General features: G+C 40.4%; 1 protein-coding gene across 1 annotated transcript in view; it reads left to right on the forward strand.

The window, feature by feature from the left end:
- LOC142219123 (alpha-2-macroglobulin-like) overlaps window positions 1-13,206 on the forward strand; it is a 34,242-nt gene that overhangs the window by 13,953 nt on the left and 7,083 nt on the right. Inside the window, exons 15-28 of the mRNA XM_075288088.1 lie at window positions 1,643-1,795; window positions 2,538-2,684; window positions 3,754-3,865; window positions 4,978-5,050; window positions 5,935-6,160; window positions 6,309-6,429; window positions 6,620-6,738; window positions 7,070-7,118; window positions 7,940-8,026; window positions 8,726-8,902; window positions 9,081-9,156; window positions 9,928-10,084; window positions 11,285-11,353; window positions 11,881-12,043. Of these exons, the coding sequence (XP_075144189.1) occupies window positions 1,643-1,795; window positions 2,538-2,684; window positions 3,754-3,865; window positions 4,978-5,050; window positions 5,935-6,160; window positions 6,309-6,429; window positions 6,620-6,738; window positions 7,070-7,118; window positions 7,940-8,026; window positions 8,726-8,902; window positions 9,081-9,156; window positions 9,928-10,084; window positions 11,285-11,353; window positions 11,881-12,043 (1,729 nt within the window). The remainder of the gene's footprint in view (window positions 1-1,642; window positions 1,796-2,537; window positions 2,685-3,753; window positions 3,866-4,977; window positions 5,051-5,934; window positions 6,161-6,308; window positions 6,430-6,619; window positions 6,739-7,069; window positions 7,119-7,939; window positions 8,027-8,725; window positions 8,903-9,080; window positions 9,157-9,927; window positions 10,085-11,284; window positions 11,354-11,880; window positions 12,044-13,206) is intronic.

Consider the following 13,206-nt stretch of genomic DNA (forward strand, 5'->3'; position numbering starts at 1 on the left):
TCTACACCTCTTACAGGCTGTTGTAGGACTGTAGTGACATAGTGAACATAGCCTGTTTGTGTTGCTACTAAGAAAATCCATATGCAAGTGAGTTGTTTGGTCACAAACAGAATTTTTGCATATCCCATGCCAAATCCCAAGGTTTGTGATTTTTTTATGCTGAATATTATAATAAATTTACCCCATTGAGTGTCATTTGTACAATTTTTTTATGCCTCGGAATTTCGTCCACTTAACCTATCAAAAAGATGCAATCGTGTCATAAAATTCACTTGGAATGGAACTTGTGATGCCACCTACTTGGGTGCAGTTGTCCTCTTTTTTGCACCTTTTGGAAAAAGATAAGATAAGATAAGATAATCCTTTAATAGTCCCACCTTGGGGAAATTTCAGCGTGTTACAGCAGCATAGTAGTACAGATACAGGATAATACACAGTAATATGTTACAGACGTAGACACAGATAAGCTGAGAAGAGAAGATATACTAGGAGTCCATGGCAGCTAAGGAAAAACAGAAGAGAAAGAGGAAGACCTCATGGTCATCCTCATAATCATTAGTTCTCTGTGCGGAGAGCTCTTCGTTTGGTCTGATGTAGATTATACAGCCTGGTCGCGGTTGGAAGGAAGGACCTGCGATAGCGCTCCTTCTCACACTTGGGGTGAAGCAGACGGTCGCTTACAGTGCTGCCAAGTCCCATCAGGGTCCCATACATGGGGTGGGATTTGTTCTCCCGCATGGAGGTCACCACAGACAGTATCCTTCTGTCACCCACCACCTGTACTGGGTCCAAGGGGCTCCCCAGGACAGAGCTGGCCCTCCTGATCAGCCTGTCAAGTCTATTTCTGTCCCTGGTTGATATACTGCTTCCCCAGCAGGCCACACCGAAAAAGATGGCTGAGGCAACCACAGAGTTGAAGAAGGCCCTAAGAAGTGTCCCCCGGACTCCGAAGGCCCTCAGCCTCCTGAGCAGGTAGAGTCTGCTGTGGCCCTTTCTGTGCAGCGCCTCCAGGTGATCAGCCCAGTCTAGTTTATTATTGAGGAGCACGCCCAGGTACTTATAGGTCCTGACTATCTCAATACATGTTCCTTGGATCTCCACCGGGGTCGGAGCACCTCTCCGTTTACTAAAGTCCACCACCATCTCCTTGGTCTTCCCAGCATTAATGCTGAGCTGGTACTGCTGGCACCATTCAACAAAATCCTGGTTTAAGTCTCTGTATTCCCTATCATCGCCATCAGTGATAAGGCCGACTATAGCAGAGTCATCGGAGTACTTCTGTAAGTAACAGCTGGATGAGTTGTGCCTGAAGTCAGCAGTGTACAGTGTGAAGAGGAATGGGGCAAGAACTGTACCTTGAGGTGCCCCCGTACTACAGATCACAGTGTCAGACACACAGTCCTGGGCTCTCACATACTGAGGGCGGTTTGTCAGGTAGTCTAGGATCCAGTTGGACAGGTGATGGTCCACACCACCAAGGTTCAGCTTCTCCCTCAGTAGCCCTGGCTGAATGGTGTTGAACGCACTGGAGAAATCAAAGAACATTATTCTCACAGTGTTCCCGGGTTTCTCCAGGTGAGAGAGAGCTCTATGAGGCATTACATACATGTAACATGTTAATTCTCAAGTTCTCATCCTATAGGTAGAGCTCAAGTTCTCAGAAGAGCAGGTACGTCCCGGGGCAAGTGTAAATTTGGACGTCTCAGCAAGCGCTGGATCCCTGTGCTCTATACGCTCTTTGGATAAAGGACATCTACTTCGGATGCCTGGGGTCAATTCTCTGTTTTCAGATTTAGTAAGTTTTTGGGATTTTATAATAGTCACGTTAACTCATTTCTGCGGTAAAATTTTCATTTACAGTCATAGGAGAGAAAAACTTGAATTCTCAATTTGTAATGAATTCACACTAGAAAACTGGTGATACAGTTCGGGAATCCTCCAAAATGAGCAACTTTTCGTTATGACCCATTCTGTTACCAAAATATTCCCTCTAATGACATTTATCTCCTATTCACGGGATAGGTTATTAGGGTCTGATACATGGGGGTCCGACTGCTGAAATTCCCAGTGATCACAATAACAAGTTTCCTCAAGTACCCCATATAGAGTAGTGGTGTCCATGCTCGGAAGCTGTTCTACTCACTTCTATGGAGCATTGAGCCATCCCATACAAGTGAATAGAATGATGGGTAAGGATATACACCACCGCTCTAATCACTTGGGATATTTGGGGACACTTACAGATCTCATACTTGTGATCACTTGAGGTCACAGCTTTGGAACCCCCAACCATCAGACATGTATTGCCTACACAATGCAACCATATATTACAATGTAGACCAGTTATTTAATGGTCTACTGCGCTTACCTTTCCCTTTTTTTGAAGGCACACCCTGGACGTGTGCATTTTGTTCCTGGTGGGATATCCAGCCCTGGTATCCACAATATACATGTGTCATTGTGTGACTTACACAACATACTAAGATATTTTTAACGGCAGTGATACAAACCAGCTGCCATTGTGGTCTTATTTTCAGAGAGAAGAATTATCAGACTTCACGATGGGCCAGTTACGTTTATTCAGGAGAGTAGTAGAGGAATCTGAGAGAAACCAATGCCCAGAGAATGAGACCCCCGTAACTGAGACGTTTCCACGTATTGTTGATGTGTCCATGATATTTATGGTAAGATAAAAGATATCTAATAGTATATAATATATCCGCGCCTACATTTGTACTAGTAGTTATATTATAGTGTGTAAGGTATATACATTCATTTTCAAGAATGTAGTGTCATTCCTCTTCTGGAGAAAATCAGTCCATGGGTCCAGGGTCATGTGATAATACAGTTCATGGTCATGTGATATATAGTTCATGGTCATGTGATGTACAGTCCATGGTCATGTGATATACAGTCCATGGTCATGCGATGTACAGTCCATGGTAATGTCATGTACAGTCCATGGTCATGTGATATACAGTTCATGGTCATGTGATGTACAGTCCATGGTAATGTCATGTACAGTCCATGGTCATGTGATATACAGTCCGTGGTCATGAGATGAACACACAGGTGCACAGCTTGCTACCAGGCAGATGTCCGATAACTTTGCTGTGACTTTAACAAGTTGTGCACCTATGTATCTGTCACTTGACCATGGACTTTTCATCACATGACCATGGACAGTCCATCACATGACATGACATGACATGACTATGGTTTGTCATTACACGACCATGGACTGATTTTTATCTACTGGAAGTAAGAAGAATGAATGACAACAAGCAGAAATGTAGAAGAATTTATACAGAAAGTATATTGGAACATTGTAGAATTAGAATTCTCATTATGTAACACATTTACATTATATTTGTCTGAAACTGGACAATCCCTTTAAGAAAGAGAAGGGCATAGGAGTAGACAGAGAAATAGAGAAATGAGAATTTGATCACTTGCATCGAAATTACCACTCCAGCTAACTCCCCAACAGGGGGCGTCATACCCAGGTCACAGTTTGATCCGAGTGTATACCACTAAGTAGTGTGTGATACTATACAACAGTGTTATTTGGTTATTGTAAAGTACCGGTTTTTAGTTTGATAATATTTGAGCATATTTCACCACTACTAATTATCTAGTAATATACAGTATCGGTATAGCATTGTATGTATTATATGGCTCTATTACTATAGCAGGCACTTTATGATACTTTTTGCTGTTACCTAATTTCATAAATCTTGCTTTTTTTTATAGGGTTGCGGTCTAAATATTTTTACAAACACTGAGATTAAAAAACCAGTGACTTGTGTTAAACCTGAGTTGTCTGCTCGCAGCGGAGTAAAGGTGAAGAAACCTGGTGATAAAGGTACTTGCCAAAGAAATCTGTGAAGTCATGGGGTGTTTAGGATGAAGAAATATACATGGTCATGTGATGGACACAGAGCTCGTTACCAGGCAGAGGTCTGATTACTGTGCTGTGACTGTAACGAGCTGTGCACCTGTGTGTACATCACATGACCATGGTCTGTCCATCATATGATCATAGATTGTCCATTACATGACCATGGATTGTCCATTACATGACCATGGATTGTCCATCACATGACCATGGATTGTCCATCACATGACCATGGATTGTCCATCACATGACCATGGATTGTCCATCACATGACCATGGATTGTCCATCACATGACCATGGATTGTCCATTACATGACCATGGATTGTCCATCATATGACCATGGAATGTCCATCATATAACCATGGATTGTCCATTACATGACCATAGATTGTCCATTACATGACCATGTATTGTCCATCATATGGCCATGGATTGTCCATTACATGACCATGGATTGTCCATCATATAACCATGGATTGTCCATTACATGACCATGGATTGTCCATCATATGATCATGGATTGTTCATTATATGACTATGGATTGTCCATCATATGACCATGGATTGTCCATCATATAACCATGGATTGTCCATTACATGACCATGGATTGTCCATCATATGACCATGGATTGTCCATCATATGACCATGGATTGTCCATCATATGACCATGGATTGTCCATCATATGACCATGGATTGTCCATCATATGGCCATGGATTGTCCATCATATGACCATGGATTGTCCATCACACGACCATGGATTAGACCATAGATAGATAGATAGAATAAGAGCATAAATGTCTTTTCAGTATTTTTACAAATGCCTACTCTTCTAAAGTGCTAGGAATAAACATGAATTAATCTAGAATTTTTATAATATATTATAACAAAGTCATATTTACTGAGATCACTTCTCCCAACATACTGTATACTACTTAAATAACATCTTGACCTATATTTTCATTCTGCACGATTTTTCACTTTTACCATATATTCTAATCTTCGACATTTTTCAGTATTATAATTGTAAATATGACAGATTTATTTCAATGAAATTTTCTATTTTCTTTAAACAGCTAAAAAGTCATATTCGCCTTACACACGAACAGAATTTCCAGACAGATGGATTTTTGATCTAGTTCCTATAGGGTGAGTAAATAAAAATGTTACATAATGAATTATCAAATAGTGTTAATAATTTGGATTGATTACCAGGTAATTATACCATCATCCTGTATGATGACCATATCTGAGACTACCGTGGTTCTACTGAACTGAACTTACAAAGGTTGGGCCAATTTTGTAACTTATTTCCTATTCACAAGGGAACAATCAAAGACAGACAGACGCATTGATCTTTTGGTTGGGGGCTCGTCCGGGATCGAACCAGGGACCTATATAAATGTTAGGGTACTCAATCGGTTCTTACCAGGTAGATTGTATAGTCAAATTGATTGAGAAATTAGCAAAATACATGTCAACATAACCCTTGTGGGTTAACATGACCCTTTTTATATGATCACATTGCATGTACATGATAATATCTGGTTTCCTAAATGGGACATGGTTTTAGACTACAAACTGAACAAGACTGTCTGGTATATCAGTATTATCAGTAGCAATATTGTACTAAAAGGAAGACAGAAACCTTGGTTCAGACCTTTTTCATATAAGAATATAAGTACATATATAAGGAACAGAGATTCACTGTAACATAGATTAAAGTCCAAGTGCCAGGAACAAACCACACACACACACACACACACACACACACACACACACACGCACGCCGAACAGAGTACTTTGTAACCCTGTTTGCAAAATGCAAAGGTGCATTGCTGCTTATTTTAATTCTATGGGTCTATTGTAGATAGTTAAGCACCGTACAAAGCTTCATTTGGGCAGTGACCACCGATCCATCCAAAAAGGAGTTATTTATCAAGTCATCCTAGGTCTTAATACTATCTATATATAATGTTGCTTATCAGGATTAATATTACTACTTCTATCACAGCATGATATTTGTGTTACAGACCGGAGGGACACACTGTACTGAATCTGACAACACCAGATAGTACCACTAAGTGGGTGACTGATGCCTTCTGCTTGGGCAAGACCGGTTTTGCCAGTGTCAGCGACGTTGAGCTTACCACATTCCAACCTTACTTTATCGACCTGATCGCCCCCTACTCTGTGGTACAGGGGGAGAAATTTACAATACAAGCTGTGGTCTTCAATTATGCAACAAAATGTATTCTGGTAAGAAAATCCATGATAACAAATAGAGTGCTAAAATTAATAATTTTTAGAATAACAATGTTTTATTATATTTTCAGTATTTTTGTCATACTCTACAGCAAGATATTCTAATTCTCCTTTAATCTTATTTGTATTCTGACTACCACAGATTTACGTGTACTTGGTGCCGTCAGAAGACCTTGAAAAATTCAGGGGCAGGTTGCAGTCCAAATGCGTCTGCGAGGGCCATGCACACAGCTTCACCTGGGATCTGACAGCAGTAAAACCAAGTAATCCATTTATGCTTAAAAACTCGTTTCTGCTGTAGGCTGGGATTGCACTTGCAGTTTTTGGTGCATTTTTTTTAACCAAAACTTGAGGTGGATCTAACAGAAGGAATCACTTCTGCATTACTTAGTTTGGATCCGAAAACTGAATTTTTGAAATATTTTAGATGCTTTTATGTATTGACTTTTTCAGAGACCCTACAGATACATGTGGACAGCGGGGCTGCGGAGATGGAAGGGGATTGTACAGAAGACTTAGGGATAGAAAATAAGATAATGAAGGATTCTATTGAGAAATCCATTATTGTCAAGGTAAGCTGAAGAGTTTTTCTTTAATACCCAATGATAGAGTCGGAGGTGTAACTTGAAGCTCCTGAGTCCTAGTGTAACATTTGGGTCCCCTACTGACTTTGTGCCATGTAAAAGAGCGGTATATTTTATGAGCCCGAGGACTGTTTAGAGCCCCATCAGGGGTCCAGAGCTGGTAGTGACTGCCCTGTTTATTCCTGAAAGTAAATAGGGTCCATTCCAAGTTATAGAGTCATAGCTGGAAACCTGATGTACAGTATTTAGTTCGTTCCCCCTGCTATGCTCTTTTCATCTCCGAAAACGTCAGATATACATTTTGTCTTCTTTTTGCTAGCCAATGGGACATCAGGAGGAAAAGACGCAGACATTCCTGATATACCCAGGTAAAAATGAACTAGAACGCAGTGTACAATATGTATGTCTATAAAGCTGAGCATGGGGACCCCCCTCGAACAGACTACCAAACGTATTGGCAAGCGGTGAGCTTATGAAAACACATGGACCCCACGGATTAGAATGAGGTCAATGTGCTTTCGGCGAGGTGTCCTCATGGAACATGCAGACAGGAAAATACTTCACGATGTACTTTCCTGTCTGCATGACTCGTGCGGAGACCGCACAGAAAGCACACTGACCTCATTATAGTCTATGGGATCCATGTGCTTTCAGTGCTCATCGCTTGCCAATGCGTTCAGTAGTCCATTTGGGGGGTCCCCATGAAGACTCTCCGAACGGATTACCGAATGTAGATGTGAACCAGGCCTAAGCTGCACCTCCTTCTTAAGTGAGGAGCAAATATTCTCTAAAACACAGAAGAAATGTGAAAATTTGCATTTTCTATCCATTCTTAATAGTGTTGAGCGAATAGTATTCGAATCCTAGATTCAAATACCTCTGCTCCCATAGGAATGAATGGGAGCGGCCGATCAAGAAGGGGTTAAGTGCCGGGTGCCTGCAACGCACCAGCCGCACCCATTTATTCCTATGGAGTGAGGTATTCGAAACTAGAGTTTCAAATACTATTCGCTCATCTCTAATTCTTAATCCTTATCATGGGGTTTGCTTTGATAAATGCAGTGTCTAATAATAATATATTAGTTATTGATTGAAGGTTTACTTCTGAATTCCTTTTACTGAATAATGACGCCAGTTATGTTTGGAGTCTTTACCTGATTTCTATGTTATCCCTTATGTGACTTGCCAGGAAGTAGCCAGGAGGAGATTCATATTACCTTGCGTCACCCAGAGAGAATCATACCAGAATCTGAACGTGCACAAGTGTTCATTGTGGGTGAGTAGTCTTTAGGGAATCAAAGTGAGTGGAGGGGGAGATATTTTCCTCTCTTCAGAGAATGAATGGAGAGTGGAGGGGTTGATTCTCCTCACAACCTGCACAAGAATCTGCAAACTGTTGCTCTGTGCAATGCACTGAACATTCTGCAAATCTCACAGCTTACAATGTGAGAAAAGCCTTCTGTGTTCTTGTATCTACTTCTAGTTTCTTGTGTGGTTACAGATGAGATATTATTCACAGACGGCAAGCAACTTTCCTATATCACGCCTGCATATATTTGTCCTATATTTACAGTCCAGTTTCCTGGACCTCCTATATTATAGACGCTTGGACTTTTCAGATATTTGTTTGCTATTGTACAGTTACTTCTGGCAGAATGGAAGAACAGTACATTAGTAGTTTTTCTCTACAGGCGCCATCTTTATTTCTCAGCTGTCTCCGTGCTGGTGGGCATAGACTAGCTGCTTTGTCTCCCATGGACTGCACATACAAAGTAGAGGGATATCTGATTATATAATGTTAACAAGTGTTTTAGAGTGTTGTGGTATATATATAAAGGATATTTCAGTTTTACTATTGGTGTGTGGGTTACCGATCGCTTACCAGCAGCCCCTGGTGTATTAACTTGGCTGCATCTATGTGGGGGGGATTGTCATATTGTCATTGTTATAGAATAATGTGAACATGTTTTGCCAGGTGATATGATGGCCACTGTTGCTCAGAACATAGAAAATATTGTCCTTTTGCCTGACGGATGTGGAGAGCAGAAGGCATCAAAGTTTTTAAGATATTGTTATACCCTGGAATATCTTGATACTGTACATGAACTGAAACCTGAAGAGAAAGCCAAAATTATTAATGAAATGCAAAAAGGTAAGTAAATGTCAGGGTCCAGATGTGTAAAATAATAATAAATAATAATAATAATAATAATTATTATTATTATAGTTAGCATATTTTATAAGACATGGTTGCAAAATGAATGTCTTTAGAAAAAACATATATAGTGATGTATTCCTCAATATTCAATGCCAATCTACAATCTCTTTAGGTTACCAGAATCTACTGACATTTAGAGATCAAAGCGGCTCATTCAGCATTTTTCCGGGCGAGCAACCAAACTCATGGTATGTGCAAAATTAGATATTGTATTAGAGAATTCTCCCCCCAAATATACATTTAGATTTTGTTTTTACATTTTCATTTTGTTTTTTACATTTTCTGAATTGATCGTAAGATAGTAAATAGGAATGTAACTATAAAACATAGTATAGAACACTGTCAGGGCTCCTAGGAACCTATCTAGAAAACATAGTGTAGAACACTGTCAGGGCTCCTAGGAACCTATCTATAATACATAGTGTATAACACTGTCAGGGCTCCTAGGAACCTATCTATAAAACGTAGTGTAGAACACTGTCAGGGCTCCTAGGAACCTATCTATAAAACATAGTGTATAACACTGTCAGGGCTCCTAGGAACCTATCTATAATACATAGTGTATGACACTGTCAGGGCTCCTAGGAACCTATCTATATCACATAGAGTATGACACTGTCAGGGCTCCTAGGAACCTATCTATAAAACATAGTGTAGAATACTGTCAGGGCTCCTAGGAACCTATCTATAAAACATAGTGTAGAATACTGTCAGGGCTCCTAGGAACCTATCTATAAAACATAGTGTATGACACTGTCAGGGCTCCTAGGAACCTATCTATAAAGAATAGTGTAGAACATTGTCAGGGCTCCTAGGAACCTATCTATAAAACATAGTATATAACACTGTCAGGGCTCCTAGGAACCTACCTATAAAGAATAGTGTACGGCTCTTGGAACGGGGGGGGGGGGAGCAAAAATGGAAGTATTAAGTAACTCATGTATTATAACTCTTCACAGGCTCACAGCATTAACAGTCAATGCTTTCACTGCTCTTCAGAACTGGATCCCTATTGATAAGAAGTACATTCAGGAAGCTGTGGATTGGCTGCAGACTGTACAATCGTCCGATGGCTGTTTCAGAGATGGAAGTAGCTACTTCAACAATGAACTGGAGGTGAAAAGAGTTTCTTCTTATGAGCTGCTGGGACTACAAAATCATATAAAACCTAAAAATAACAATTTTTAGTGCCTATGACAATGTGACTTTGTACTCCATAAATCTGTCCCTACTCATGGGTTACCAGATCAGCTGAACCAACCTATCATGTAATATGTATGGGACTCCTGACTTCCTTAATGGCAGATGGAAGATAGAACGATTGGGCATATTGGATTTTTTGGGGGAGATAATCCTCCAGAAAAGTCTCTACAGTGGCATCCTCTTGTCTCCCAATTGAGAAAACATACACCTTGGGCCAAGCCTAGTATGCATGTTTATGGCAAAACCAGGAGCAATGGCTTTTCTTTGGCTATCTTCCATCTATGATCAGACTTACTGATGATCAAGATTCAATGCTCCCTTTGTTGGCCCAAGTATTGATATCCCACAGTTAACATCTGCATTATATGGCTAAAACTATGTGAACAACTCTCATTATTGTTGAATATTGGCATTTGTGCCACATTTTTTGGAAAAAGTTGGCGAACACCAAGTACAAACCAATATAAATTCTATAGAAAAAAGTGGGCAATATATAACAGATAGGAGCCAGCTCACCTTGCTTGGAGACAAATTCTTTGATCTAGGTGTGTGGCAGTCCTGTCAACCATGACATACATGAGCAAAGGACTACACCCAAAACACATCAACAATTGTTGTGATGGACAGGGGACCCATTGTAATTCTAGAGCTTACAGTACTATGACATAGGTTCAGTTCAGAAGATTTGCAGTTGGGTCGGGAATCATTGCCAACACATGGACTCCATTTCTCAACCCAACTGAGTGCAGCAGCCTCTTCAGTATTTTCCAAGCATAGCAATGTATATTTGTATAGTGGCCATGCTTGGTATTGAAACTCAGCCATTCACTTGAATAGAAAGAAGTTGCGATCAGACCAAGTGGCCGCTGGACGTGGCTTCACTTGGTCTGTACAGTGGATGCTGCCATTTTAAACAGCTGATATGCAAGAGTCCAGGATGTTGTAAACCCCATAGATCTTCAATGGATGACCTATCCTAAGGACAGGCCTCTTAAAAAGTCATGGAAACGTAATAAGACAAGACCTTGGGCAACTTATTTTATTATTTCCAAATCTTTACATTATATAAAATAATCTGAACCAAAAACTCTGAAACTTGTTTTCTCATTTTAGGCAGACAATGAAGTGGCTCAGACCGCATTTGTCGTAATCTCTCTTCTCGAAAATCAGAAGGAGTACAATGTAAGTCCTGTAAGCCCTCAGAAATAGAGGTAAAACTTGAAGCTCCTGGGACCCAATGCAAATTTTATACCAAGTCATCCTCCAAACTTAGGTGATTTATAATGCTGGTGCCTTCTTCTGTGATACAGATATCTTGGAGGTCAATAAGACCCAAGTGCAACTGCTCCCTCTCTACCACTTTAGTTACTTCGATGCACAAAAAACCCTCAACACGTGGTGCAAAAATGTGACATTTCACATCACTTTCACCAAGAAGGCTCTGAAGTACATGTGATACATTTGGAACCCCCACATTTCATAAGAATGAGGGGTCACCAGTGCTGATTTTGGGTGCTCTGCTTCACTTGTCCTACACAATAAGTGTCTAGGGCACCACTATGCAGAAAATGACAATGAAGGAGTCCCATAACTTTACCATAACTATATCAAACAGACTACCTACCTAAGCCCCTTCCCCTCATGTGAAAGCTACTGGTTTCTTATAGACCGTATAACATATGTATTTGTATTGTTTATGTCATATTTAGGCCAGTATGGTGGAAAATGCCCTGGGCTGTCTCAGGAGATCAGTGGACACTGTTACAGCGGTACACACTCAGGCTCTTCTGGCGTATGCCCTCGCTTTATCAGGAGACCATGAGCTAAGAGATCGTGTTCTGAAGAAACTGGACGAGAAAGCCATAAAGAAAGGTAAAGTTACTGTAATGAATTGTGAGACATTACAGTGAGTCACTAAGAAAGACAACTGGACCCATATTATATAGAATTATCAAGTGAATTAACAAATATATCCATAAGATGGGCCATCATTGCCTGAGGTCTCTAAAGGTCAACCAGATGACAAAACAGTAGATCTTTGTCTCTCTACCGTGGGGTTTCTACTGCTGACTTTTTAGTGTCCTTGCTTTACATTGAATACCTAGTCTTAAAGAAGCAATGGCCCATAGATTGCACCCCTGATTTTAATAGGACCACTGGAGATAGTTGATGGCTGGATTTAGGCTACCTCTAGCTTTCCTTCACTAGTAAATGGGGATGGGGCACCACCTTTCCAACCACCATTATTATGTATGGAAATAGTATTTTAAGAATCTGTGCAGTCTGATAATACTCCAATGATATGTGGTCTGCTCCAAAAGATCTCCACTTTGAGAAGACAACCCCTTATATCATCTGTCCTCTTCTTTAGGAGACCATTCCTCTGAAAGAACTTTTCCCTGCATCTTAGGTGATCGTGTCAAAGAGCTTTTATTGTAGATGTCTAATACAAATAGGCCTCCACTGTACATGAATCTGACATATGTCTCTAATGCACTTATGTGGTTCAAAACAATAGGAGCATATAGAACCATGATGGTGAACCTATGGCACACATGACAGAGGTGGCATTGACAGTCCTCTTTGTGGGCAACCATCTGTAGAAAAAATTATACTCTGTGTTGGCAACTTTGCAGCAAATAGTACTGTGTGGGGCCCACTGTGGAGCAAATTGTACTGTGTATGGACCACTGTGGAGCAGATTGTACTATATATGGGCCACTGTGGAGCAAATTGTACTGTGTATGGGTCACTGTGGAATAGATTGTACTGTGTGGGGGCCTTTCACTATTTGTATCACACAGTATCTGTTGTTTTATACCAGACATGTGATATTATTACAGACCATCTGTAATTATCCACAATTGGATGTCCGCACAGTATTAAGGTTAAATTGTCATGTTGGCACATTGTGATGAATTAGTGGGTTTTAGTTACAGTTTGTGCACTCGGTCTCTGGAAGATTCGCCATCACTGGTATAGAACATAACTGTAGAACGGTTATAGTATGACTACATTGGATATTGAAGAATGAT

Source organism: Leptodactylus fuscus, chromosome 10 (assembly GCF_031893055.1).
Source record: "Leptodactylus fuscus isolate aLepFus1 chromosome 10, aLepFus1.hap2, whole genome shotgun sequence".
In the NCBI taxonomy this organism is placed as follows: Eukaryota; Metazoa; Chordata; class Amphibia; order Anura; family Leptodactylidae; genus Leptodactylus; species Leptodactylus fuscus.